Source organism: Scylla paramamosain, chromosome 7, assembly GCF_035594125.1.
Source record: "Scylla paramamosain isolate STU-SP2022 chromosome 7, ASM3559412v1, whole genome shotgun sequence".
Classification (NCBI taxonomy): Eukaryota; Metazoa; Arthropoda; class Malacostraca; order Decapoda; family Portunidae; genus Scylla; species Scylla paramamosain.
In genome coordinates, this window is record NC_087157.1 from 10,789,679 (window position 1) to 10,817,500 (window position 27,822).

General features: G+C 41.7%; 1 protein-coding gene across 3 annotated transcripts in view; it reads right to left on the reverse strand.

Moving 5' to 3' along the window:
- The window catches only part of LOC135102067 (uncharacterized), a 115,094-nt gene that overhangs the window by 44,723 nt on the left and 42,549 nt on the right, over positions 1 to 27,822 (reverse strand). For all 3 annotated transcript variants that reach the window (XM_064006745.1, XM_064006744.1, XM_064006746.1), the window contains exon 2: positions 6,679 to 7,077. In XM_064006745.1, coding sequence (XP_063862815.1) covers positions 6,679 to 7,064 — 386 coding nt within the window. In that variant the 5' untranslated portion in view covers positions 7,065 to 7,077. The remainder of the gene's footprint in view (positions 1 to 6,678; positions 7,078 to 27,822) is intronic.

Consider the following 27,822-nt stretch of genomic DNA (forward strand, 5'->3'; position numbering starts at 1 on the left):
GTGTAGCGTTGAGAAATACTGGGATCAAAGGACGTTAAAAAATTTACAATGGGACAGACGAATAAAATAGATATCCTGTTGACTTTTCTCGCTTCTCATACATATACATCCTTAACCTTCCAAGTAACATCGTCATGAACCGATATCTCTTGGGTTCGCATTCGCTATTTGGCACATCTTTCCTTACATACCATGCTCACTGAGATTTTTTTTCTTGTCCTACAGCCAACTCTAAACATTATACTGGCTAGACACTGCAAAATCTTTTTTTTATCTCTTTCTTGTAGATGCTTTAGAATATTATGTTCATTGTTTTTAGTGGTGTAAATTGTTGCATACCGCAGTGAAGGAACTAAAGAAAGAAAAAAAGAAAGTTTTCCTCGTCTTAGCTCGACAACAAGGTGCAGTGGTAATTACAGTACCATCGGCCACGTATTTTCTTAATTACAAGCTACTCTAAAACATTTCTTTTGTTCTAAAGCCACCTCGAAACATTAAATCGGCTAAAAACTGTAAAATCTATTCTTTTAATCTTTTCTTCTTTTTTTTCGGATGGGGTATTGTAAAGATTCAGTACAATTTTCCTATTATTCTGAATTGCTGCACATCGGAGAGAAATTATTTAGTGTATTTTCATGATTCCAGCGATCGTTTAACAAGGATTTTACACTGTCAATAGAAGAAAACACCCACTGGAGATCTGACTAATCATCTCTGTAGCCTCAGAAAAAACAGTGATGAGGGAACAAAGCGTTTAAGAATCTTAGAAGCAATGCATTTAGAAGCAGCAGCGCGCGCCACTCCAATACACACAAGGTCAGGGTTAACTTGATGAGCGAGGAGCGAGTGGTAGGGAGGAGGAAAGGAAGAATAGCGAGGCGCACTCCGTTTGTCATCCTTCCTTTCATCTTCCTGGTCCGGGACAATTGGTCGGTGAGGGGGAGAAGACGGATAGTGGTGGGGCGCTATTCCTCCAAGATCTTGCTCCTCAGGTTGTCGGGAAGCAACCAAGTGGAACCCGACGAGTCATCCATCACAGCCCGACACCCAACACCACACACTCGGTCTAACATCACCCACTCATGCACTACACCACACACTCCAGCCAACACCACTCACTGCAGCACACTTCAGCCAACACCACATTCTTGAGGCAACACCGCACACTCTGCTTAACACCTGTCACTCATGCACAGCACTACACACTCCAGCTAACACCACACTCTCCAATCAGCCCCACACACTCTGCACAACACTACACGTGCAACCAACACCATACACACTCCACATTCTCGAGCCAATACCAGCTATTCATGCACAACACCAACCATCAATGCACAACACGACACATACACACACACACACACACACACACACACACACACACATCACACAGCGGCTGCAGCTTTCAACTTTCACGGAACAGAGAGAGAAAAAAAAAAATTAATCAGCTCTTGCAATCGAAAACCAAAACAGCAAAAACAAAATAAAAAAAATAGAAAATAAATGATAAATTTCAGAGGAATGCACATAAAAAAAATGAAAATATGCTCCAAATGAACTGAGCAAGGCATGCAAAAGTACCAACACGAGATAAAAATTAATAAGCTTAAACAAGACTCACTTATTGGCGATAACCTTATTAACAAGAAGGAAAAAAAAAATCTTTAGCGCCAAATTAAGGCTTAAGAAAAATAAATAAGAAAAAGCACCAGACTAAAGGTATCTATTAAACGAGCCAGGAAGACAAACACGCGAGAATAAATCACAATTAAAGCAAATGCAATCCCACACAAACTCGCTCCACATAAGTAACAAATCGTGTTTTAGGGACGCTAATTGAAGGCTTGTTAACACGCCAGGGAGCTAAAGTGAGGAAGCACGCCGAAGCACCTGACGGACGAACCTGACTAAGGAACACCTGAACACCTGTCTGACGAAGGAGCACCTGCCTGATGGAGGAATACCTGAACACCTGTCTGACGGAGGAACACTTGTACACCTATCTAACGAAAGAACACCCGGCTGACAGAGAAACACATGAACACGTCTGACGGAGGAATACCTGTCTGACGGAAGAACACCTGTCTGACGGAGGAACACCTGCACTCAAAAGGGAACACAAAGGAACACAATGAAATGACAAACACTACCAGCACTTCCTAAACTGCCCGTGATAATCTACACTGATCTAAAGGTAAAGAATGGGATAATAAAGACGAAGGCTCCTCCTCACCCACTTTCCTACCAATTCCTAAAGTAAAGTAAAGGAATAATTCGTGTAGTGAGGATGTGAGTGTCAGGGGAATTAGCCTAATCATGTGAGAGGAGGAGAAGCAAGGTAGAGGAGGAGAGGCGAGAGAGAGGAGGGTAAGTGGAGTCCTTCGGGATATTAGTGAGGAATATGAGTAATCTGAGTCTGTGATGTTTTTAATGATGCTACTGAACCCTCTCTCTCTCTCTCTCTCTGTGTGTGTGTGTGTGTGTGTGTGTGTGTGTGTGTGTGTGTGTGTGTGTGTGTGTGTGTGTGTGTGTGTGTGTGTGTGTGTGTGTGTGTGTGTGTGTGTGTGTGTGTGTGTGTGTGTGTGTGTGTGTGTGTGTGTGTGTTTATGTGTGTGTGGCAGATAGACGACGTTACAAGCACCAGCCTTTCCACCTGCAGCAATCCGTCTCCCCGGCAATCCTCAGCACGACGGGAGACTCGAGGTAAAGAAGCGTTCATGTCTCCAAACGAGTCACTTACACGCGGCGCACGAGCCAAAAATGATACTAAATTGTTATAATTCCAACCCCGCGGCACTGCATCACCCTCCCCCCTCCCTCTTTCCCCCCCCCGCCCCCTTCACACACACCACGTCTACTGCATCGCCCCCCTCCCTCCATCCATCCCCTCCCTCTCCTCACACCCGTCAGCTGCATTTCCCCTTTCTATCCCTCACCGTGCTATCTCTCCATCTGTCTGTGTTTGTCTGTTTCTGAATGTGTTTGTTCGTCTGTTAGTCACTCGATATCGGTTTCTTTTTCTTTTTCTTTTTTTTTTTTTTCGTCTGTTTGCCTCCCTGTATCTGTTTGTTCACCTGTCTCTATCTGTATTTTTGTCTCTATCTTTTTTGTCTGTCTGTGTCTCTGTATTTGTCTGTTTTTCTATTTGTCTCTCTATTTCTCTGGAGGAAGTCAAGAAAAGAGAGAGAATGAGGAAGGAAATATTACAGGGAAAGGGAAGGGGAGGGAAGGGAAGGAGGGACGAAAAGTAGGGATTAATGAAAGGATGGAGGAAAGGAAGAGAGAGAGAGAGAGAGAGAGAGAGAGAGAGAGAGAGAGAGAGAGAGAGAGAGAGAGAGAGAGAGAGAGAGAGAGAGAGAGAGAGAGAGAGAAATAAAAGAAGAGAAAAAGTAAGGAAGAGAGACAGAAAACAGCCTCGGTGAAGGAAGGTGAGAGGATGAGAGAAAAAATAATGAAAAGATGGAAGAAGGTAAGGGAGGAAGGAAGGCAGCAAAGAGAGGGAGAAGAGAGATGGTGGTAAAAATAGATGAAGGAGGAGGACGACGAGAAGGTGAGAGTAGCAGTAGTCTCACCTGGGCCGCACCTCTGACCACCACTGTTACCACGACCACCACTGTGACCAGATCTCATTTATTTACTTTTTTGAGAGTATAATTAAAAGTCAATGTCCTGGATGCAAGTTTCTCTCTCTCTCTCTCTCTCTCTCTCTCTCTCTCTCTCTCTCTCTCTCTCTCTCTCTCTCTCTCTCTCTCTCTCTCTCTGCTATTAATTCTTGCATCGTGGCTTTGATCTCAAGAGAACGCATCAGAAGACAGGAATTAAATCATCTTATCTGTGCGAGGTACTTTTTTTTCTCTTCTTTTAATGTGCAATAGAGATGTACGACTTCATTCTCGTAGTCATGAGTTTCTCTAGTCCCTTCGTATCTCTGCACGTCTTGTACATAAGGAAGAAAGTCCCGGAGACTGTTACTCCCCCTCACCACCATAATTAAAGCCCTCGACTTATAGAGACTACATAGAACCTTCGAAACATACCTTAAAAAAAAAAAAAATCTGCCTCATTGCTACTTCCTTAACAGTTGCCGAGAAAAAAGGTTCCTATCACGTTGGCCAATTGAGTTCAGGAAAGTGGCTTGATTCTCCTAATACTCTTTGATCCTCTTGAAGTAGTGATCAAAAGGTAGAAGAAACAGGATAATGTAGAGTTGTACAGTTCACTTCAGCTGCGCTTCATACCCTCCTGGCACTCCTTGATGTTCTTGTATTCGGAAGAAGTGAAAGGAAACAGAGCGAGGCAGAGTTCCAGTGTTTCAATGAGAGTCCACTGAGATACGTCCCACATAACTCACGAACAGGGAAGTGGCTGAGATGAGATGAGACGAGATGAGATGAAGCAAGAGAGAGAGAGAGATCACTTACATATATACCAAGGAACATCACCAAGAAAACGGGATGGAGGTGGATATGACGTGATGGTGCAAGAGTGAGAAAAGACTTATAGATACAAAGAAACATCACCGAGGGAACAGGAGGGAGGTTGGTATGAAATGTGAAGCAAGAGTGAGAGAAGACTTAAATATACAGAGAAATATACAAATGAAGATCAAACAGCGACAGACCTTGAAGTCCTTAATGGGCTGTTTGGGTGGGCCTTTTTTTTTTTTTTCTCAGAGGGCAATTTTTTTTTTTTTATTTCTCAGTGGATCTTCCTTTTTCTCTGGTGGCCTTTTGTAGTCCTTGGCCAGTGCCCCTCTTATACAAAATAAATAAACAAATAAATAAACAAATAAATAAATAAATAAATAAACAAATAAATAAATAATTAATTAAATAGATAAATAAACACAAAGATAAAAATAAAAAAAATAAAAAAATAAATAGATAAATAAATAAAAACTGCATTAACTACAAAACGTAGCGACAGGATCGTATACAACAGTTCACGACCCAGGAACAAGAATCTGAACAACATAAAGAAGCACTACATGAAATATGGAAGAAAGAGAAAACAAAAGAACACAAGCGATAAAATAAAACACGAAGCAAAACCAGAAGAACCTTTAACCCTTTCACTGCTCTGTGGCACATCTTTCCCTGATCACTAACTACTAAGACATGTTTTTTTTTTCTTGTTCTATAGCCACCCCCAGAGATTATACTGGTCAGAAATTGTAAAATCTGTTTCTTTTTAATCCCATTCTTTTTGTAGATGTTTATATAGATAACACACATTACTTTTAGTGTTGTGAATAGTTGCATACCGCAGTGAAACGGTTAATTAAGCTGTCGATACAAAGACTGTAGCTCCTCATCCAGTATATCTAGCAAAAAACCTTTAAGTACTACAGCAGAAGGGTCCTTAGGGCAGGTCAGGAGCGTACAGTGATGATACATGAAGACTCTCTCATTCATGATTTTTTTTTTTTCTTCGGGTGCTCTTATTAGGAGTCGCCGCAGTGGATTATGTCTCACTCATTCATTCATATACATTGTAGTCTTCTGGTCAATCTCCTCTTACTCCTTCTCCTTCAACTCATTCTTGTCTACTTCATTTTCCTTATCTCGTGTCTCCATCTCTTTGTCCTTGTCTTCCCGTCCATTTTACCCTCCTCTTTCTCTCTCTCTTTTTTACTTCCTCACTATCCTCCTCTTCTTTTCCTCTTTCTTCATATTCTCCCTCCTCCTCCTCCTCCTCCCTGTCCTCTTTTCTCTTCCTCTTTTTACATTTTCATTCTTTCCAGGTCTTCTTTCCTCTTACTACGTACTTCATCTCCTTCTCCTCCTTCTCCTCCTCCTCCTCCACTGCTGCTATTACCCACAAAATACATCAGCAAATAAGACTCGTCACGCTTAACTGGGCACAACAACAAGAAAAGCGCAAGACAGAACTAAAGAATAAAGGTGAATTCAGCTGTTTTCGTTTTATGCTTCCTTTTTTTCTGATTTTTTTTCTGCTTAACTTTGCGAAGCGTCCAAGGTGAAGATAAAAGGAGTGTCTATAGTGTGTGTGTGTGTGTGTGTGTGTGTGTGTGTGTGTGTGTGTGTGTGTGTGTGTGTGTGTGTGTGTGTGTGTGTGTGTGTGTGTGTGTGTGTGTGTGTGTGTGTGTGTGTGTGTGTGTGTGTGTGTGTGTGTGTGTGTGTGTGTGTGTGTGTGTGATCACGATAGCCAAAAGGTGCACAATGACATACTTAGGCACATTGTTGCGACGGCTTACGATACGAGCGGAGAGAAAACATATTGACAAGCTTTAACGCACGCGGCGAAAAAAAAAAAAAAAAAAAAAAAAAAAACTTCCTTCACCCTCTACCTACCTCCACACTGTACACACACACACACACACACACACACACACACACACACACACACACACACACAGGAGGGTAGCACACACCAACACCTTTCCTTACCTTGACCTGACCCCACGACAGGTGAACCAAGGAAAAGTGACAGGTGAGGAGGAGGAGGAGGAGGAGGAGGAGGAGGAGGAGGAGGAGGAGGAGGAGGAGGAGGAGAACACCCACCTGTCCCTCCCAATCCGGCTGCGGGAACCGAAAGCTGCAGGTGTGTTGGAGCGGCAAGGTAACAAAAAGAAAACAAAACAAAACCCAAAAAAGTAAAAAGTTAAAAAATGCAGACAGGTGAAAAAAGCAAACAGGTTGAAGAGTTACTCACCCGTTGGCTGATTGGATGAGGTTGTCTGTGTTCTGGTTGACGTCCCCGTGTTTCTGTGTGTGCTGGTGGTGCTGGTGGTGCTGCTGGTGCTGGTTATAGTGGTGTTGCTCCGGCGTACTGCTACCACTGCTCTTATGGAGGTTACTAGTGCTGTTATTATTGTTATATGTTATCTCTGCAGCGTCGGGGATGTGCAGCACCGAGCCATTGTTGTTGGCGTTGTTCTGGTGCAGCTGCTGTGCCTCCTCATCCTCCGCCTCCGCCTGCTGTCTGAGGTTGTTCTTGTTCTTGTTGTTGTTGTTGATAGTGGCGGCGGCAGAGGCGTTGTTGAGCTTCTCCTGCTTCTGTTTGCTGCCCTTGTGGCCCGAGATCATCCACTTGAACATCCCGCTGCGAGGCCTGGCGGGGGACAAAGGGGAACAGTTAGTGCGACCTCTCCCAGCACACTTGTCAGGCGTCCAGGCAACAACATACCAAATATTGTGTTGTCCTGTGTACCTCCCTGACCATCCAGGGCTGAACATAGCAAATATTATGTTATCTTGTATCTCTCTGACCATCAGCTAGAGTATGGAAGTCAGTCAGCTTAAAAACTCAAGGAATTGTTGTTGTTTTGTTATCCTTTGAAAGGCTTTTGTGTTGTCAATGATATGGGTGTTTTCTTTTTTTTTTTACTGGTCACTGCGTTATTCAACAACCTGTTATTTTTATTATGTCAATTAAGACTGAAAGAATTATTTTCTGTCAATTAAAATGACGTAAAATAAACAATTAACTAAAACTAGTATGAATACATGTAGTACACAAACTCCCTCACGTGTATTTTTTTTCTCTGTGTCTTCCATTTTCTTCTCCTTCCGTTTTTCCTTTCTTAAACAAAATTTTTAAATAAGACCAATATACGTAAAGGTGAACAGTTATTCGTAGCGCCACTTAACAAATTATCTCCTTCAGGCAGGCAAGGCAAAATAGAGGAAACTTTCAACTAGAACTGGTGTGAATATATTAAATCAAATACTTGTAGCAAAAAGGTCAGCGTGTATAATAAACGTTTTGAAAGTTGCGGATCCGCGGTGATTATAAATAAGACTCACTGTAACACGCAGGCCTCAGGTAATTCTCCACGTCACTGAGTTAATTCTTATTTTCCTTCTCCTTTATTATTCATGCATGACGAAGCGGAAGAAAGGCTTAATTAGAAATACGGTGCGTGAACACCTTGCATAAACGACTTTTCGGAAATATAAAGTCATGTATAGCTGCTAAAGTTTTGGGAACCATGACACTTTCTTGCCTATTTTCCTTACGACTCAGAAAATTTTAATGCATAACACAACAGACAAAACGACTTTTTGGAAATATTAAGTGATGTTCTTCATAGTTTGGGGAACCAGTACGCTCTCCTGGTCTCTAATACATTCACCTGAAGACCTAATAGTTTTGGGGGCCATGACACTCTAGTACATTCTTCTGAAGATTCATATGAAGGAAAAGATCGTAAAGAACGGATCAGATAAGCGACTTTTCAGATATATTGAGCCACACGTAGCTGCTCCTAAGAGTTTTGGGTACAATAACATTCTCTTGCATATTTTTCCTTAACACTCAAAAACTTTGAATGCATAACACAACAACTAAACGACTTTTCGGAAATATCAAGTTAATAGTTTCAGAACCAATATGCTCGCCTGCTCTCTCACACATTCGCCAGTGACTCACATGAAAAAAAAAAAAAAAATCAGATAAGCGACCTTTCAGAAATATTACATCATGAATAGCTATTCTTAAGAGTTTAGGAAACCATTACACTCTCTTACGTATTCTCCCTAAGACTCGCATGAAGGAAAAGATGAACAACGTATCAGATAAACGACTTTTCACCTGAACACTCACATGAAGGAAAAGAACATGAACAGCGCATCAGATAAGTGACCTTCCACAATTATCAAGTCATGTACGCCTGTTCTTCAGTTTAGGAAATCATTACACTCGCCTACGTATTTTCCTTGAGACTCAAAATATTTCATGCATAACACAACAGATTATCGAATTTTCGGAAATATGAAGTCATGTACACCTGCTCTTAAGAGTTTAGGGAACCATGACACTTTCTCTAATATTCTCCTGAAGACTTTATTATTATCTTTTTTTTTTTTCTCTCGCATGGATAACACCACAGATTAACGAATTACAGAAACAGCGACTGAGGTACTGCTGATTTTGAGAGTTTTGGGAATCATGACACTCTTTGACTTATTTTTCTTGCGACTCAAAAAAAAAAAAAAAAATGTATAACGCAACAGGTGAACGACTGATGAAAATAATAATGAATCAAATATCTTTCCTTGTAACGCGTGTTAGGGGCTAGACAAGGAAAAAAAAAAAGAATGAAAAGAAAACAAAACACTTGCTACTCCCGAAAATAGTTATAGGAAAACGTTTAAAAAAGAAAAAAAAAACAATATAGTCTAAAATAAATAAATAAATAAAACATTGCAGCGTATGGCTAATGGAATATAGACCTAGCCTACACAGACAAACAACTACATAACCCTCACCGGCTCATCCTCACTCTGACTGACTCGCACTCAACTCACCCTGACTCACTCACGTACACAAGCCGGCACAATACTTCACTGCACGTCACCATGAACCAGCAGCGTCCCTTTCATGAATTTTAATATATGCAGCGAAAGGTAAATACTGGAAAATGTTGAATTGCCTCGCCCTACCTTTTAGTGCGCCATTAATTAAGCAAATCCTGCCTGACGGTAATGAAGCAGAAAGGTAAAGGGAGGAGGAGGAGGAGGAGAGGGAGGATTACAGTAATTAGCGTATAAAAAATGAAGGAAGAGGAGGAAAGCGTGCAAGAGGAAAGGAAAGAGAAAAGAGGTTAGTCAGTATGCGTGTGATAGAAAGAAAAAAAAGAAAGAAACAAGAGAGTGACCATGAAAAATAAACACGTAGAGAAAAGAATGATGAAAAGAAAGAGAAAGAAGGATGGAAAAAAGATGGAACAAGAGGAGGAGAAAGACAATAGATAATGAACATAAGGAGGAAGAGATGAGAAAAATGAAGAAATAATGATGTGTGCAAAAAAATAAAAAAAAATGAGAAAGAAGAAACAAAATGTGGAGAAACAAACACGGATGGAAGCAGAAAAGAGAAAAACAAAGAAAAGAACGATAAGAAACATCACGAAAGAAAATGGGAAAGAAAGAAAGAAAGGACAATGACAAATTACAGACAACAATGTAGGCAGGAACAGACGAAAAATCAGAGGCGGCGGGGACGAAGCCAAAAGTTAATTAAGAAATATCTCCCGGGAAATGAGAGAGCGTGGGCCGCGGCACTGCAGCCTTACGTCACCTCATTAGCGGCGCCGCCCCCGGGACACCAGCACGCCCCAGTGATTGTGTAATGCGATACGAGATGTGAGAAAGGCGGTCATTACTGTAATCAGGACAATAATAACTCAGGTAATGAAGGCAAGTTTAGTATGGCTATTATGATTATTATTATTATTATGGTTATTATGTTACTGCTGGAAATTGTTGTCATTAGTATTGTGAATATAATAACTTGGGTAATTAACCCTTTGACTGCTATTTGGTACACTTTTACCTAATTATTAATGACTCTGAGACATCATTACTTGTTCTACAGCCAACTCCAATCTTTAAACTGGGCAGAAATTGCAAAGGTTATTCTTTTTAATCCCCTTCTTTTTTCTTGTAAATGTTTATAAAGATTTCATGCATTGACTCTGGTGGTGTTAACTGTTCCGTATCGCAGTGATTAAGACAACTTTAGTATGGCATGACAGGGAATGGAAGCTTTGGTAATTATATAACTAGTGAAAAGTGAAGCAATTACCATTAGTTAAGATAACAATAACTTAGGTAATGAAGACAACTTAAGCATGCCATGATAAAGAAACGAAGACTTTGGTAATTGCATGTAGCAGAACTTGTGATACGATTACTAAGATTTAATAAAATAACAACGAAGGTAATGAAGACAGCCTCAGCATGGCATGATGGAAAACTATAAGCTTTGGCAGTTATGTAACAGAACTGGTGAAAAGTACTGTCATTACTGTAGTTGATGTATTAATAACCAAGATGATGAAGAGAGCCCTAGAATGACTATAATGGAGGACTTCACACTTTGATGACTATGTGTAATGACCTTAACAGGCTGGAGAGCACCACTGTAACACTTAAATTCATGACTAGGATAATCATGACAACCTTAGCATGAATCATAATAAAATGTTAAGTTCGTTTTGTCTAAAGAGTACGAGAACTACAAGCGATGAAACATGATTATTAATCTTAGGAACTCCAGATAACCTTGGAATGACTGATAATAGATTGTTGTGATTTCAGCTTTAAAATGTGTGAATAAAATAAAACTAGGATTTAAATGCACTGATTTGTGGTACTACATTATACTGAATTAAATGATAAAATTCTATAACTATTATATGATTAATAGTTTCGAGGCATGCATGTTTTCCTTCTTTTGTTTTTGGTTATACTAAATTTGCGTATGTTTCTTTTTTGTTCATATTCCTCCTACAAAGATTCCTACTCCCTCTCTTGTTCTTCCTCCTTCACTCATTCCTCTCTGTAATTTTCCGTCCCCTCTATCCATTCCTTTCTCTTCCCTTCCTCCTCCTACACTGATTCCTACTCCATCCCCCTTCTTCCTCCTCCCTTCATTCCTATTCTATCCCCACTTATTCCTCATTCATATATTCCTATTCCATCTCTCCCTCATGTGTTTCTCTCCATCCTTCATCCATACCGCCATCTCCCCTTCTTCCACCTCCCTCCATACCTCCCTCTCGTCTTTCGTCTCCTGGTCCGTGCGTCTCCCGAAGCCTAACACAGCTAACAGTTAGGGCAATTACCTGATTACCATATGTTACTCCATTACCTCACTGCGATTAGGGGACCATTACTAAGACGAGCGACTCCACTTGCTCCTCCTCCTCCTCCTCCTCCTCCTCCTACTCCTATTCTTTTTCCATTCCACCACTGGTATTTTTTTTTATTTTCTTGCTTCCGTCTCGTTTTATGTTACTTTTGTTTCTTATTTGTTAGTTTGTTTGTTCTTCAGTTTGTATCTTTCCACATATTTGTGTCTCTCTGTCTTTCTTCCTCTCAGTCGTTCAGTCAATTTCTATCTCTGTTTCTAAGTCTCAGTTTGTCTGTCTGCTGCTTGACTCTCTCTCTCTCTCTCTCTCTCTCTCTCTCTCTCTCTCTCTCTCTCTCTCTCTCTCTCTCTCAGTACGCCAATCATGCATCTTTCGCAAAAAGGCACACACGTAAATACATACGCGTACACCAAAACACACCTACTACCACACACACACCCACCCCACACTAACAGGTCTAGCCATCAAACGTCCCTGTCGTCACCGTTTTAAATGGGTGGTGGTGGCTTTGGTTCACGTGCAGGGACGGGAGAAACAAAAGCATCGTTGTGAACTGTTCCTCAAGGCGACACGATTACGTCAGGCGCGGGAAACGGGAACAAACGAGAAGGAAGTCAGTGGGAGTGGGGGGAAAAAATTGGTGGATGTGAGAACGGGAAAAAAAAAAAAAGTGGATGTGAGAATGCGATGTAAGAAAAGAAAAATTGAATGGAAAAGTGTAAGATTATAGGGAGAATAACGAAGAGAACAAGGAAAATGAGGAAAAATGGTTTACAAAGGGAATGAGGAACGCAAAAAAATATATGGTGGATATGAGAATGCCCGGCAGGGGGAAAAAAATGAATAAAACAGAAAAGAGTAAGATTAAAGGGAAAATAACAAAGATAGCAAGGAAAATGAGGGAAATAGTATACAAAGGAAGTGACTGGGTGGGAAGGAAGAAAAATTGTGGATGTGAGAATATGCTGAAGGGGAAAAATATATATATATACAGTAGAAAATTTTAAGTGGAATGAGATGAAACAAAGAAAACACAAAAGGGAAAGAAGTTTACTGAAGGAAATCAGTGGGAGATGAAATATGTGGATGTGAGATTCTGTAGGAGAGAAAAAAATAAAGAAAGGAAATGAAACACGAAGGAAAGGAAACAAAGGAATACGTGAATGAAACTATCTTAACCATTCTTCCCCCCCCCTCTCTCTCTCTCTCTCTCTCTCTCTCTCTCTCTCTCTCTCTCTCTCTCTCTCTCTCTCTCTCTTACTTCCTTCACCCAGGTAAGCACAGGTAAGCAAAATCCGTACTCACCAAGCCAGCCGGACAACCAGTCACCCTCCCAACCCCCCTTCCACACACACACACACACACACACACACACACACACACACACACACACACACACACACACACACACACACACACACACACACACACACATTCCGTCCCCACATACTGCCCTTTCTTCATTCCTCCAGCACCTCCCACGGCCCTCGCACAGTACAGGGAAGCAAGCAAGTGGCCTCCTCCGTGTCTGGTTTCCGTGCTGCTCTCTAGTGTACGTACAATTCATGCTTGATAAATCTGCAATGGTACACCTTTTCATTTTACTCTGTTTTGGGTTGCTCTTCTATTTTCACGCTTGACCGGTTAGGTTCACTCTGCCCAAGGAATAGTGTTGCATCCCCGCTAGCTTAATTCCTCCTTCTCCTCCTCCTCTTGCTCTTCTTTTTTCCTACTCTTCATTCTCTGTTCGTGTGTGTGTGTGTGTGTGTGTGTGTGTGTGTGTGTGTGTGTGTGTGTGTGTGTGTGTGTGTGTGTGTGTGTGTGTGTGTGTATAAGGATTAGTGTAGTGTATGGCAGTGTGTGTGTTAAGGGTGTTTGTGCTATGGTGGGTTTGTTCACACACTCTCTCTCTCTCTCTCTCTCTCTCTCTCTCTCTCTCTCTCTCTCTCTCTCTCTCTCTCTCTCGTGTGTGCGTTCGTTTCAGCGCTAGTGGTAGTTATAGTAATAGCAGTAGTGATCCTTGTGGAGGTGGTGGTGGTAGCAGCAGTAGTAGCAGCAGCAGCAGCAGCAGCAGCAGCAGCAGTAGTAGTAGTAATAGTACTAGTAGTAGTAGTAGTAGTAGTAGTAGTAGTAGTAGAAATAGTAGTAGTAGTAGTAGTAGTAGTAGTAGTAGTAGTAGTAGTAGTAGTAGTAGTAGTAGTAGTAGTAGTAGTAAATATTGTTGTAAAGATGAAGACACTTTTCATAATGCCACCTTGTCCTCTCTCTCTTCTTTTCTCATTCAGTCCTACGCAGTCTTCACCCCGACAAATGTTATTCCACACTCTACTGCTTCTACCGTGAGTTCATTCCTTCCAAACTCATCCTTCTAGCTCACTCAGTTCTAGCCCTCCTTCCCCAGAGCCTTATTCCATCGCCATTCCGAGCTTCAATGGTTCTGTTTTAGCAAGGTCCATTTCTCCCCATCATGCAGGCGTCTTTGTTCCCTTTGTTTTAGTATTCACGCCACCATCTTCTCCTATCATCTTTCATCAACAGAGGCGTCCTAACTATTCCATTTAAATCTCTCACCTTCTGCTTGGAACATCACGATAGCATCTCTCTCTCTCTCTCTCTCTCTCTCTCTCTCTCTCTCTCTCTCTCTCTCTCTCTCTCTCTCTCTTCCAATATTCTTTCCAATCTTTCTTGTTACGGAAGGTATCTCAAACTTGTGTGTGTGTGTGTGTGTGTGTGTGTGTGTGTGTGTGTGTGTGTGTGTGTGTGTGTGTGTGTGTGTGTGTGTGTGTGACGAGACAGGACAAGGCGACACACAAAACTGACTCAATGAATGCAAGGATTATTATTTTTTTCCAGTCTCCCACGCCCCTCTTACCTTCCTTCCCTCCTTTCCTTACCTTCCCTCACTCCCTCCCTCCCTTCCCTTTCCTTACACCCTCCTTCCTTACCACAAACAATTCCTTGCTACACAACACTCCACCCACCTCTCCCTCACCTCTTCCTCATCATTCCTCGCTCCATTCCCTTCCACTATCCTGCTGCATCACTCTCCCTCTCCCTCTCCCACTCTCACTCTCTCCCTGCCACGCTCCACTCACTGCTTGCTCTTGTCAGGCAGCTTAATGGGAGATGTGGGGATAAATGAAGTCTTGTGCAGGGTGCAGGGTGGTGTGGATGGGGTGGGTGGACGGGTGGTGGTGTGGCTAGCAGGGGTCGTGGGAGCAGCCCCAGGCACCCACACCTCAGGGGACTGCAGGTGGCTTGTGGGGGGAGGGACGGAGGGTTCAAGGGACAAGGGAAAGAGAAAAAGGGAGGGATGGTAGAGAAAAACACACGACCAGAACAAAAACAGTCATAAAAAAAGTTAAAGGGGAGGAAAAAGGGGCTTGGGGAGAGACAGAGAGAGAGAGAGAGAGAGAGAGAGAGAGAGAGAGAGAGAGAGAGAGAGAGAGAGAGAGAGAGAGAGAGAGAGAGAGAGAGAGAGAGAGAGAGAGAGAGAGAGAGAGAGAGAGAGAGAGAGAGAGAGAGAGAGAGAGAGAGAGAGAGAGAGAGAGAGAGAGAGAAGGAGCTGAAGAGAGAGAAAAAAAAAATCTGAATCAGAAAAATTGCCTGAATAGAACGGAGGAGCAGGAGAATTGAATACAACCTCGCTATCAGATCAGATATCATCGCTCCTGCATACCCTCCACCGGCACACACACACACACACACACACACACACACACACACACACACAGACACACACAAGACAAGAAAAATACCTCCACATTATAAAGATCAACTATTATATTTTCTTTTTACGCTGACTAATATTCGTATCTTTTATATATTTTTTTTCTAGTTCTTTTTATCTTAACGTCTTTCACAACAACAGTGGAGTGAGCAGAGTGAGTGTGGAGTGTGTCAGCAGCGCCGCGCCCTCTCTACCTCTCCCTCTCTCCCAAGGACGCGCTGCCGCAACCACTCTCTCTTATACTCTCCTCGACGCTTCTCCCTTGTCCTTCCCTCACTCCCCGGGAAAATACTACCTGTGTTTTGTACGAGACTGGTGAAGCAAGGTGACGAGACGACGTGTGGGGGAGAGATTTATACCTGAGGAGGAGGAGGAGGAGGGGGAGTAGGAGGAGGAGGAGGAGCAGGAGGAGGAGGAGGAGGAGGAGGAGGAGGAGGAGGAGGAGGAGGAGGAGGAGGAGAGTGTTGAAGGGGAAGAGGGGATGTTTTCTAGGGGTATAGGGGGCGGGGGAGGGGAGGTAGGGGTGTAATAAAGTTAAATTGACGGTAGTTTGTGAAGACATTAGCGGCCGCCCCTGACCCGCCCTCACCTGGCCGTCACCAAAAACATCCGACCGTCACACGCACACGCATGCAGACACGAACACACACACACACACACACACACACAGAATATAGGTTGTAGTATATACGGATAGTAGTAGTAGTAGTAGTAGTTCATTAACAAAAATATAGGTACAGAATATATTTAAATCCCAATGAAGTGCAGAAAATGATTATAAAGTTTTGTCCATTTTGAATCCATAACAAGTGAATAAATAAATAAATAAAAACTTGTAAAAGACAAATCCTAAACACACACACACACACACACACACACACACACACACACACACACACACACACACACACACACACACCATATACAAACTCCATCCTATACCTACCAAATCGCACACCCTTATCTATACATACATACATATACAAAACTCAAGACGAGTCGCATACTAAACAACACACAACACCCAGACGATGGATAAGATGAAGGAGAAGGAGGAGGAGTCCATCTCTGCATTGTCCCGGAACGGCGGAGTAATATATGCTGCTCGACGGTGCTCGTAAAAACCCCGCCACAATCTTCCGCGACAAAAACTGGTCCCCCCCACACACGGGAATCATGTTTGTGTCAGCGATTGGCGGCCAGGTGACAAGTGACGGTCGTTTCTCGCGGCTAATCCTGCTGGTGAAGTTAGTGAGTGACGAGGAAGTTTAGGCATTATAATGGGGCGGGGTGGAAAGGCGATCTGTGACGGCTAATGGCGAGGATTAGAGGATTGGATTAACAGGATAGATTTTATGGCTGAGAGTGAGTGTGGGTGTTTAAATAAGAGAACTAGACTAGGAAAAGTGATAAAGAAAAATAAATAATGTTGATAATAAGAGTATTGGGTTTTATGGGCTATACGAGCGTCGGATTTCATGGGAGAGACCGTTAGAGGATTGGATCGCATTGTACAGACGACTGGAATGCACTGTTTAAAGGAATGGATCTCAAAAAAATATAAAAAATAGGGATTCATGTATTAGGGATTAGATCGCATCATAAAGACTCGGATTTTATTTGATAGAAAATTATGTCATTGCGTACAAGACAGGATCTGACTATACGGAGGACTGCATATCATCGGATGAATGTTTCTGTCTCATTAGTTAGGGGATTAGATAGGACTAGACCTTACTGTATATAGGATTGAATTTCATTGGATAGAGGACTGGATCTCACTGTACGAGTATAAAGGATTCGAACTCGTGGGATAAACTGGCTGTCGGATGAAGCTGGCCCGGATAAAAGTACTGGATTGGATTCATGTAAAAGAGTGGCGGGGCAATTACTGTGTTCGGATCGGGAGGCGATTAACGAGCCTGACGCGAAGTTTAATTACTTCGCTAACTGCTGATGCTGGCGAACGTTTTACCATTCTCTCTCTCTCTCTCTCTCTCTCTCTCTCTCTCTCTCTCTCTCTCTCTCTTTACAGTAATTTTTATCGTGTTTGCTTCCTGCCTGCCGACTTTTCTTCCTTTCTTCCCTCCCTCCCTTCCCTCCACATTACCTCATTACCCAGCATCCCCTCTCCTCTTCCCTCCTACTCCTCGTTTCCCTTTCTCCTTTCACTACTCTTGTTCGTTGCAGCATTCATCCCCAACGTTGCATCACCACCACTACCTCCACCACCAGTACTACCCCCACCACTGCCATCACCAGCATTCACGCATCCTCCCTCAGGCACACATACATACATACATACATACATACATACATACAAATAGCCTTGTCAATTTTCATTTTACTTCAGTCGCCCCGAGAGAAAAGGATGTTAAAGTGAAGTGTTGCTGTGTTTATGTTTATTAACTGAAGCTTCTCGGGTTTAAAGTATGTGGAGTTTTAAGGAATGGCTGTCTAGTTTGTGTCTATGTAGTGGTTGGTTAGGTTAGGTGTTGTGTTTTACGAGGAGAGTTTATGACGAAGTGCTTATGGATATTTGGTGTAAAAACAGTGGTGGTGGTGGTGGTGGTGGTGGTGGTGGTAATGATGATGATGATTTATGATGATGATGTGTAATAAGAACAAATACACTGACTGACAGACTTAATTCATCACACACCACTGACACTTAAGAGACAGAATATTTACATGCACCTTAAGAAAACCTACAGAGATGAGGAAAAAGAAAGTTTACAGTCAGCTTATATCATTGTGCACGAACTGGTAAACCTCTGACAAACAAAAAATAAAAATAAATAAACAAGTGAATACTCAGATCAGTGTCTAAGTGATAACAAAAACGTCTCTCAAACAAACAAAATAAATAGATAAACAAATAAATTAATTAATTAACAAATAAATACCTAAGATAGTTTCTAAATAACAAAACTACCCTCTCTCTCTCTCTCTCTCTCTCTCTCTCTCTCTCTCTCTCTCTCTCTCTCTCTCTCTCTCCCTAAAACTTCCCACAAGTACACGCTAACCAAAGGAAACTCAGCCCAGATCACCTATACACCTCTGGGAACATTACACCCCACTCACTGAACTTAAGCCTGAAATGGTGTGATGTGTGCAAGGTGACCAAGAGAAGCACAGCGGTCTCTCTCGGCACCCGGATGTTAATGTTTACCTTCTGTCGTGGCTGCGTTCGTGGAAAGGGAGAAGGAGAGGGAGGGAGAGAGAGGGAGAATGGGGAGAAGAGAGCATTACTGGAAGAATTCTTGTTATTTGCGAACACAGAGCTGAGCAAGGAAAAGTGTTTGGTTGGAAAATTGTAAAATCTCTCTCTCTCTCTCTCTCTCTCTCTCTCTCTCTCTCTCTCTCTCTCTCTCTCTCTCTCTCTCTCTCTCTCTCTCTCTCTCTAATCAGCTAATGAGGGAGGTTAGAGCTTAAGGCTGCCTCTCTTTCATGTTTTTTTTCCTTGTAGTGTGTGTGTGTGTGTGTGTGTGTGTGTGTGTGTGTGTGTGTGTGTGTGTGTGTGTGTGTGTGTGTGTGTGTGTGTGTGTGTGTGTGTGTGTGTGTGTGTGTCTGAGTTCAATTTTTCTCCTATTCCACATCATTTACAATTTCCACAAGCATTAATATTCTACAGCTGCTTCCCTTGACCCTTGACATAAATCATTCACATATTACATCCTCTCTCTCTCTCTCTCTCTCTCTCTCTCTCTCTCTCTCTCTCTCTCTCTCTCTCTCGAGTATCCAACAAGGCACTTATCATAATTGAACGACGCTATATTTCACTACGGACTAATAATGGTGAGAGAGAGAGAGAGAGAGAGAGAGAGAGAGAGAGAGAGAGAGAGAGAGAGAGAGAGAGAGAGAGAGAGAGAGAGAGAGAGAGAGAGAGAGAGAGAGAGAGAGAGAGAGAGAGAGAGAGAGAGAGAGAGAGAGAGAGAGAGAGAGAGAGGACGAGGAAGGTTGCTGTTCTTTTCCTGCTTTTCTTCGCATTCTTTCACTTATTCATTTCTTTATTTTATTCTACTTCTCCTACTATCATTATTATTCTCCTCTGCCTCCTTCTTCCCTCTGGTCTCAATGGCGGTGGCAGCAGTAGCGGTGACAAAATTAATGGCTTAGATAATGGTGGTGTGCTGGCATGCAGTAATAACAGTAGTTGTGCTTATGGTGGTAGTAATGGTGGTAGTGGTAGTAATGGTGGTAGCGGTAGCAATGGTGGTAGTGGTAGTAATGGTAGCAGTGGCAGTAGTGGTAGTAATGGTGGTAGTAATGGTAGTAGTAGTGGTAGTAGTTATGGTAGTTATGGTTAGTGGTAGTAATGGTAGTAGTGGCGGTAGTGGTAGTAATGGTAGTAGTAGTGGTAGTAGTGGTAGTAATGGTAGCAGGTCGTGAGTTCTCTGGACAGAATTCCATTCATTCCAGAGTTCAGTTTGACCATTTCCAGATTGAATGGGAAGCAACACCAAGAACAAAATAATAATAATAACAACAATAATAATGATAGTAATAATAGTAATAATAATAATAATAATAATAATAATAATAATAATAATAATAATAATAATAATAATAGTAATATAATGATGATGATAATGATAATAATAATAATAATAATAATAATAATAATAATAATAATAATAATAATAATAATAACAATAACAATAATAATAATAATATTGACAATGATAATAATATTAATAATAATAATAATAATAATAATAATAATAATAATAATAATAATAATAATAATAAGAAGAAGAAGAAGAAGAAAAAGAAGAAGAAGAAGAAGAAGAAGAAGAAGAAGAAGAAGAAGAAGAAGAAGAAGAAGAAGAAGAAGAAGAAGAAGAAGAAGAAGAAGAAGAAGAAGAAGAAGAAGAAGAAGAAGAAGAAGAAGAAGAAGAAGAAGAAGAAGAAGAAGAAGAAGAAGAAGAAGAAGAAGAAGAAGAAGAAGAAGAAGAAGAAGAAGAAGAAGAAGAAGAAGAAGAAGAAGAAGAAGAACAACAACAACAACAACAACAACAACAACAACAACAACAACAACAACAACAACAACATCACCACCACCACCACCGTCATTATCACCACTACCACCAACAACAACAACAGCAACAATAACAAAAATATTAAGCAAACAAAAAGAAAAAAAAACTCACCGGTAGAGAGAGAGAGAGAGAGAGAGAGAGAGAGAGAGAGAGAGAGAGAGAGAGAGAGAGAGAGAGAGAGAGAGAGAGAGAGAGAGAGAGAGAGCGCAAAAAAAAACACCATTGTTTCTCTGGAGGCCATCTGTCTATCAATTTGTGTGATAGAGGGGAAGACCGAAATTTTGTTCAGCGAGGACGGCAGAGAGAAAAACAGAGACAGCAAGAGAGAGGGAAAGGGAAAAAATGAGGCACTAGTCTATCAGAAATGATTAATGGACGACACAGCAGTCTGCCTTTCCCCTCTTTCTCTGTCTGTCTGTCTGTCTGTCTGTCTTTGTCTGCCCCTCTTTCCTTGTCTTCGTCAGTATCTTTTTCCTATACATCTAAGTCTCTCTCTCTCTCTCTCTCTCTCTCTCTCTCTCTCTCTCTCTCTCTCTCTCTCTCTCTCTCTCTCTCTCTCTCTCTCTCTCTCTCTCTCTCTCTCTCTCTCTCTCTCTCTCTCTCTCAGTAACCGTACAAGTAACCACAACACACTCTGCCCTCCCCCACACGCAGGAGCACAGGTCAAGGAAAGGTGCGGGGGCCCAGACTGACTGCCTCCCATCACAGGTAAGTCTCCGCCGTGCCCTTGGTCGTGTACCTGTCCCCAAACACCTGACACGTGCGTGGGAGGGACGTGTTGCCTCGCCTCGGGATTCGAACGCAGCAAATAAAGGAGGAAAGGAAGGTATATGCAAAAGTCGGCCTTCAGATTAGTAGTTCATCCTGGGAGCCGTGTTCTGATCTGCATGTCTTAGTTCGTCTTGTCCTTTTTATAATTCAGTGTTTGTCGTTCATTTTGTCCTTTTTAATACTCACACTTCGTTCTTTATACTGTCAGCGTCTTATCTTGTGCGTCGTAAACTCTTGATTGAATCGTTTGTTTGAATTCGTACTTCGTTAACTATACTGTTAGTCTTCATCTTACGTATGTGTGGTGAACTGCTGGCCAAATCCCCTGTTGTAGGTTCTGCTTCGTTGACTAGATTAATGGACTAGACTCAGTAATCAGGTTTTTTGTTACCGGATCAATATGGAGCTTTTAAAAGATTACACAAATTTAGGGATGGAGATGATAGGTGGATGTAAGTAGGTATGTTTTATACAGGAACTACCACGTATAACTTCACTGATGTTCCTATGTGCTTGACTATACCGTCGATGTTTATGCTACTCTTCGTAAACAGTTCACTATCTTGTTCTTCTTAATACACCAATGAAGAAAGAACTCGCTTTGATTAATAAACGAAGCTCATTTTTACGAATCATAAATAAAATCTTCCAAACCAGGCAGGCAGTCAATTTCAAGATGTGCATTTCCATTCTCAGTCATTATTTCAACACGTTCCCTAGTGGGTCGGAAAAACTGTGTGGGGCATTGTTGATGGGGACTCCCGTCAGAGCGACCTAATGGTAATATGGAAGCATTTGTTTGGACATTTTTTATTTCTCAAGATTTTTAAGTATGTGCCATTATATCGAATACGACAAAGGATAGCTAAGAGATCATCCTAGAAGAAAGAAAGAGTATGGTAGGAGAGAGTGGAAGCGACCTCGTGGTAGTATGAAGGCGTCTGTTTCTTTGCTCACGTATTTTTTTAAGAGTTATTAAGAAAGTGACCTTAAATCGAAGAGGACCAAAGATAGCTAAGGGACCATCATAGAAGAAGGAGAAACAGCCGAGAGTGCAGTCGTTGGGGCTGTTCGCGTAACCTACTGGTAGTACGTAAAAGAACATCCGTTTTGGCATTTATTTTTCTCATTAAAAAAGAAAAAAATTTGCTCTTTCATCAATAAATTAATAAATAAATAATAAATAAGCAAATAAGCAAAACAGGAGGAAAACAGGAACAACCAGTGAGTTTAATTTCTAAGACATCTTAACACTCCTCTCTTCAAACAACTCAAGTTTTAGTTTTAGACAGGAAAACACACAGAAACAGGAGTGAAAACCGTGTCATTTCTTTTCTTTCTTTTCAATCGGGGCAGTTACTTTGTTACTAAGTAGTGTCATCGAGAACAGGGCGGACGTCCTTGCTGGCAGCGTTCCTATTATATTCTACATGAAGTCCTTTAGTGAGGCGCCACAAGGTGTTGGCGCTAAACATTCAGAGCATGGAAGAACCTTAGACAGCCAACTATGGGAAGCAGGGAAGGAGGACGTCAGGAGGGAGTGTGAAGGCAAGCGGGAAGAGGCGGAGGGAAGATATACTAAATAGAAGACGTGTAGGAAGGTAGGGAATGGAGACGTGTTGAGATGAGATGAGATGAGAGAGAGAGAGAGAGAGAGAGAGAGAGAGAGAGAGAGAGAGAGAGAGAGAGAGAGAGAGAGAGAGAGAGAGAGAGAGAGAGAGAGAGAGAGAGAGAGAGAGAGAGAGAGAGAGAGAGAGAGATTCATATGTTAGGGAGAAGCGTGAGGGAAGAATGGGAAGGGAGAGGACCTACATTAAGGAAGCAATAAGGAAAACAGTACGGAAAGCAAAGCAAAGAGAAAATAAAAGAAAGAAAAAGCTGGATATCTATAATAGTATGATAGTGTAGTACAGGTATGTCCATTGAATTATTCTTTATTTATTCGTATTTCCCATTTTTTTTAATCAAACCATTTAATCTTTGCTATATCTTTCATTCTATTCCTCAGTAATGTTGTCCTTGTTTCATTACTGTTTCTATTTCTACTTAAGAACTCTATTCGATTTTTACAGCACCTCAATGTGACGCTGACACACACATGCACACGCGCGCCTGGCAGACAAAGACACAGGAGGAAGCCGTATACAAGTACAAGGAAGTTTGGAGGCGTAAAAGATGAAGGCGGAGGCGCACTTTTGAGGCTACTCACGAGGAGGAGGAGGAGGAGGAGGAGGAGGAGGAGGAGGAGGAGGAATACGCAAAGAAAGCAGGAGAAAAAATGGAAATAATAATAATAATAATAATAATAAAAATAATAATGATAATAATAATAATAATAATAATGATAATAATAATAATAATAATAATAATAATAATAATAATAATAATAATAATAATAATAATAATAACAACAACAATAATAACAACAACAACAACAACAATAATGATAATATTAATAATAAGAATAATCACAATAACAACAAAAATGTAATAACAATAACGATGAAAGAAGAAGAAGAAGAAGAAGAAGAAGAAGAAGAAGAAGAAGAAGAAGAAGAAGAAGAAGAAGTAGGAGAAGAAGTAGAAGAAGAAGAAGAAGAAGAAGAAGAAGAAGAAGAAGAAGAAGAAGAAGAAGAAGAGGAAGAAGAAGAAATAAAGACGATGAAACGCAAGCAACGGGACGGTGAGTACGGCAGTTATAATAGAGTAGAGAGAGAGAGAGAGAGAGAGAGAGAGAGAGAGAGAGAGAGAGAGAGAGAGAGAGAGAGAGAGAGAGGAAGCAAGTAGGACGAACTGAAGACGTGTGTGATGGGTCATAATGATCTGGGCCGAGAGAATGCAACCCGCCCCCCTCCACCTCCCTCTCTCTCTCTCTCTCTCTCTCTCTCTCTCTCTCTCTCTCTCTCTCTCTCTCATAACCCCGTCACACTCCAAGGCTACACACCAATCACCCAACCCCTTCTCCTTCAGGTAACTCAATAAGACAGCCTCCCTCACCATTTACAAACATCAGTAGTACAGGTTAAGGTTAGGTGGAGGTTGTAAAATTAACGACACGAGAACCAGAGTTACAGTGACTCGCCTCCTGACAGGGAACTCAAGTGAAAACAATGGGGAGGTCGTGCGATCATCAGGCCAAACAAACAGACGGTCGTAAATTCCCACTAGGGCAAAACAAATGAAGTGCTGATGTAAAACTAAAAGAATGGGAGAAAACTTGGGAGGTGAGTCACGCGTTGAATGGTGATGTGCGTGTGTGTGTGGAGATGGTTTGTGCTGGAAAGTGTATGTGTTTTTTTTTATTTTATTTTATTTTTTTTGCATATAAAGAGAGGAAGAGAGTGATAAAAAGTAGTATGTTTAAAGGGGGGCAGTTGAAAAATAAAGCAGTTTCAATTATGTAAATGCACACACAAACACTCTGTCTCTTACTTTCTTTCTAGTCTGTTTACATGTTTACAGAGAGAGAGAGAGAGAGAGAGAGAGAGAGAGAGAGAGAGAGAGAGAGAGAGAGAGAGAGAGAGAGAGAGAGAGAGAGAGAGAGAGAGAGAGAGAGAGAGAGAGAGAGAGAGAGAGAGAGAGAGAGAGAGAGAGAGAGAGCAAAAGTAAAGAAAAATAAAACACACACACACACACACACACACACACACACACACACACACACACACACACACAACATTCACTCATGCAGACACCCTCTTACATCTTACATCAACACATCTCAGAAAGGCAGAGACAAAACCACAAGATTTCCTCAAGCTGCACACACACACACACACACACACACACACACACACACACACACACACACACACACACACAAACCTAACCTAACACGCCTGTTAATGCAGTGGTTAGCCGCTCGATTCACAATCGGGAGGGTCCCGGGTCAGGTCAGAAGTCGTTGGGCGGACTTCTTTACAGTGGAGTCCCTGTTCACACGGGTTGGCCTAACCATCCCGGGCCTAGTCTATTAGGTTGACCATCGCCATCTAGCAGCCACAGTATCGAATTATTAGATACTTCCTTAGGGTTAAATGTATACTTAAGATGTAGTATGTATGTTAGTACATAAGTATGTAACATGTGGATTTTTAGCTGTAAGGCTGCAAGATTAATAAACCGAATACTATTATTATTACACACACACACACACACACACACAGTTTCAGGGAAAGCTGTTAAAATTTCAAAAACTTGTTGGAGTAAACTTTAGGAACCAGTCAACGTGAACAAAGTGAGTCCTAAGGGGAGAGGAAGGGACATGGAGGACCATCAGTGTGTAGAAAGGAATGAGTGGAAGGGAAGACGATGTGGAGCCCTGATGGTGGTGGTGGTGGGTGGAAGTGTGGAAGGGAGTGGTAAGTAATAGTGTGAGTGGGAAAGAAGGTTAAGGGTAATAAAATAAGAAAGGGGAAGGAATAATGGGAATTGATGAAGGAGAGGGAACTTGAGAATGAAGGGGAATGATGGGTAATGGTGTGAATGAGAGTGGAAAAGAAATAATAAGGAAGAAGAGGAAGGAAAGGGAATGAGTGGGAGTAGGTAAAGGTGAGGGGAATTAAGAGTTAGTAGACAGAAAGGAGATTAGGAAAATGGGTGGAGATGAAGGGAGAAGAGGAAGAAAGGAAGGAAATAAGTACGAGAAAAATGGGAGGAGGTGAAGGAAGCAGAGGAAGAAACGGAGGTGATAAGTATGAGGAAAATGAAAGGAGATGAGTTGAGCAGAGAAAGAAAGGTAGAAGATAAGTAAAAGGAAAAGGGGTGAAGGAGGCAACAGAAGAAAAACAAACAAGGGTTAACTAATGAGGAAAACACAAAGAACACTGGAAATTAATTACGTGTATTACTCTTCCGCTGACTCTGCTGCAGGAGGGAGGTGAGAACAAGGGTGAGGTCAGGGGAAAGACAAGGACGGCGGCGCCAGCTTGTGTCCATTCATGCTGAAAGGAGTTTGTTTGGCGTGGCAAGAGGAAGCCTAACCACTGCCCCTGCCTCACCTGCGGGAAATCTGTGCTGAGGTCAGGTGTGTGTGTGTGTGTGTGTGTGTGTGTGTGTGTGTGTGTGTGTGTGTGTGTGTGTGTGTGTGTGTGTGTGTGTGTGTTGATCGATTTTACTGGTCATGCATTTTTTTCTTTTATCTTTTTTTCTTTAATGTTTCCAATTCCCAAAAAGATTTATACTTAAAGCTGCAAAGTCCACAAGCACGTAGGACTGATTCTCCGAAGTCTGGGGGCCAAAATAAAAGTTTTTCCATGAATCTTTTTTTTTCTAATTATTATTCTCCTTTACGTGCATTTGATTTTATGACAAAAAAAAAAAAAAAAAAATTTGCTGGAGTGCGGTAAAACTCTCTCTCTCTCTCTCTCTCTCTCTCTCTCTCTCTCTCTCTCTCTCTCTCTCTCTCTCTCTCTCTCTCTCTCTCTCATTATCGTCACCCTCCACTCTCATCTTTTTATCTTTTTATCTTTTTATTGATTTGCCATCTTTAACTCGACATCATTAATGGAAAGGATAATACATTCTCTCTCTCTCTCTCTCTCTCTCTCTCTCTCTCTCTCTCTCTCTCTCTCTCTCTCTCTCTCTCTCTCTCTCTCTTGTTCACCTCACCTCTATACTCTTCCAATTCCAGACCTTTCATTTATTTACATTCTTCATCCCTTTTTCATATTCGTTTTCTCTCTTTCCTATCCCATTTTCTCTCGTTCTCCCTTCCAGCATTCCTCACTCCCCCTACCTTGCCCTCTCTCCACCTCCCTTGCCCTCACCATCTCTCTACTCCTCGCTCCCCCCATTACCTCTCACCACTCCCCTGCCCCCACCACCCCCCTCTCACTCTATTCCTTCCTTCTCTCAACCATTTTCTTTTCATTTTCTCCTTTACAGACCGTGGCGAAAGGACATTAAGGGAAAAAGAAAACGAGATATTAAAGGAATAGAAAAGGGGACATCAAGGGAAGACTAAAAAGAGAACGTTAAGGAAAAACCTAGGGGGATAAGGAGGGGCATTAAAGGAAAACTAAGCGGAAAAAGGGAATTATGGGACTAGTATTATTTTATCAGTATCTTGTATCTCTAAAGGGAACTTAAGGGCAATTCTAAAAGGGGTTTAAAGAGAATATTAAATGGAAAAACTAACGGGGAAGAAAGAGAGAATTGGTTGTTTTATAGACTTTCAGTTTGGCTCTGCAGACCTTCTGTTTCGTAAGGAAGTTATGTTTCCAGAATGTATGATGCACGGCACTTATGATCAATGAACTATCTATCTATCTATCTGTGATTTTGTTCTTTAGTTCAGCAGTTTCTACGTCTGTTTCGTTCCTGGGAGTTATGTTTTCCAAATGTACGAGTATACTTTTGTGTACATTTCAGTAGTTTCAACGTCTGCTATTTCCTTCCCAACACTAAAACCTCCTGCAGGCTTTCATGTTCCGCCAAGAACTTGCGTGTACCTTTTTATCAGAATTTTGTCTCACCTCGATACAGAATTTTTGAATTAACCTGCCTGTATCTTTTTTACCAGAACCTCCTTCTCACCTCAACACAAACATTAAAAAAAAAGAGAGATCCACATTACGTACACATACTGTCTCGCCACGATACAAAATCTAAGAGACAGAGAGAGAGAGAGAGAGAGAGAGAGAGAGAGAGAGAGA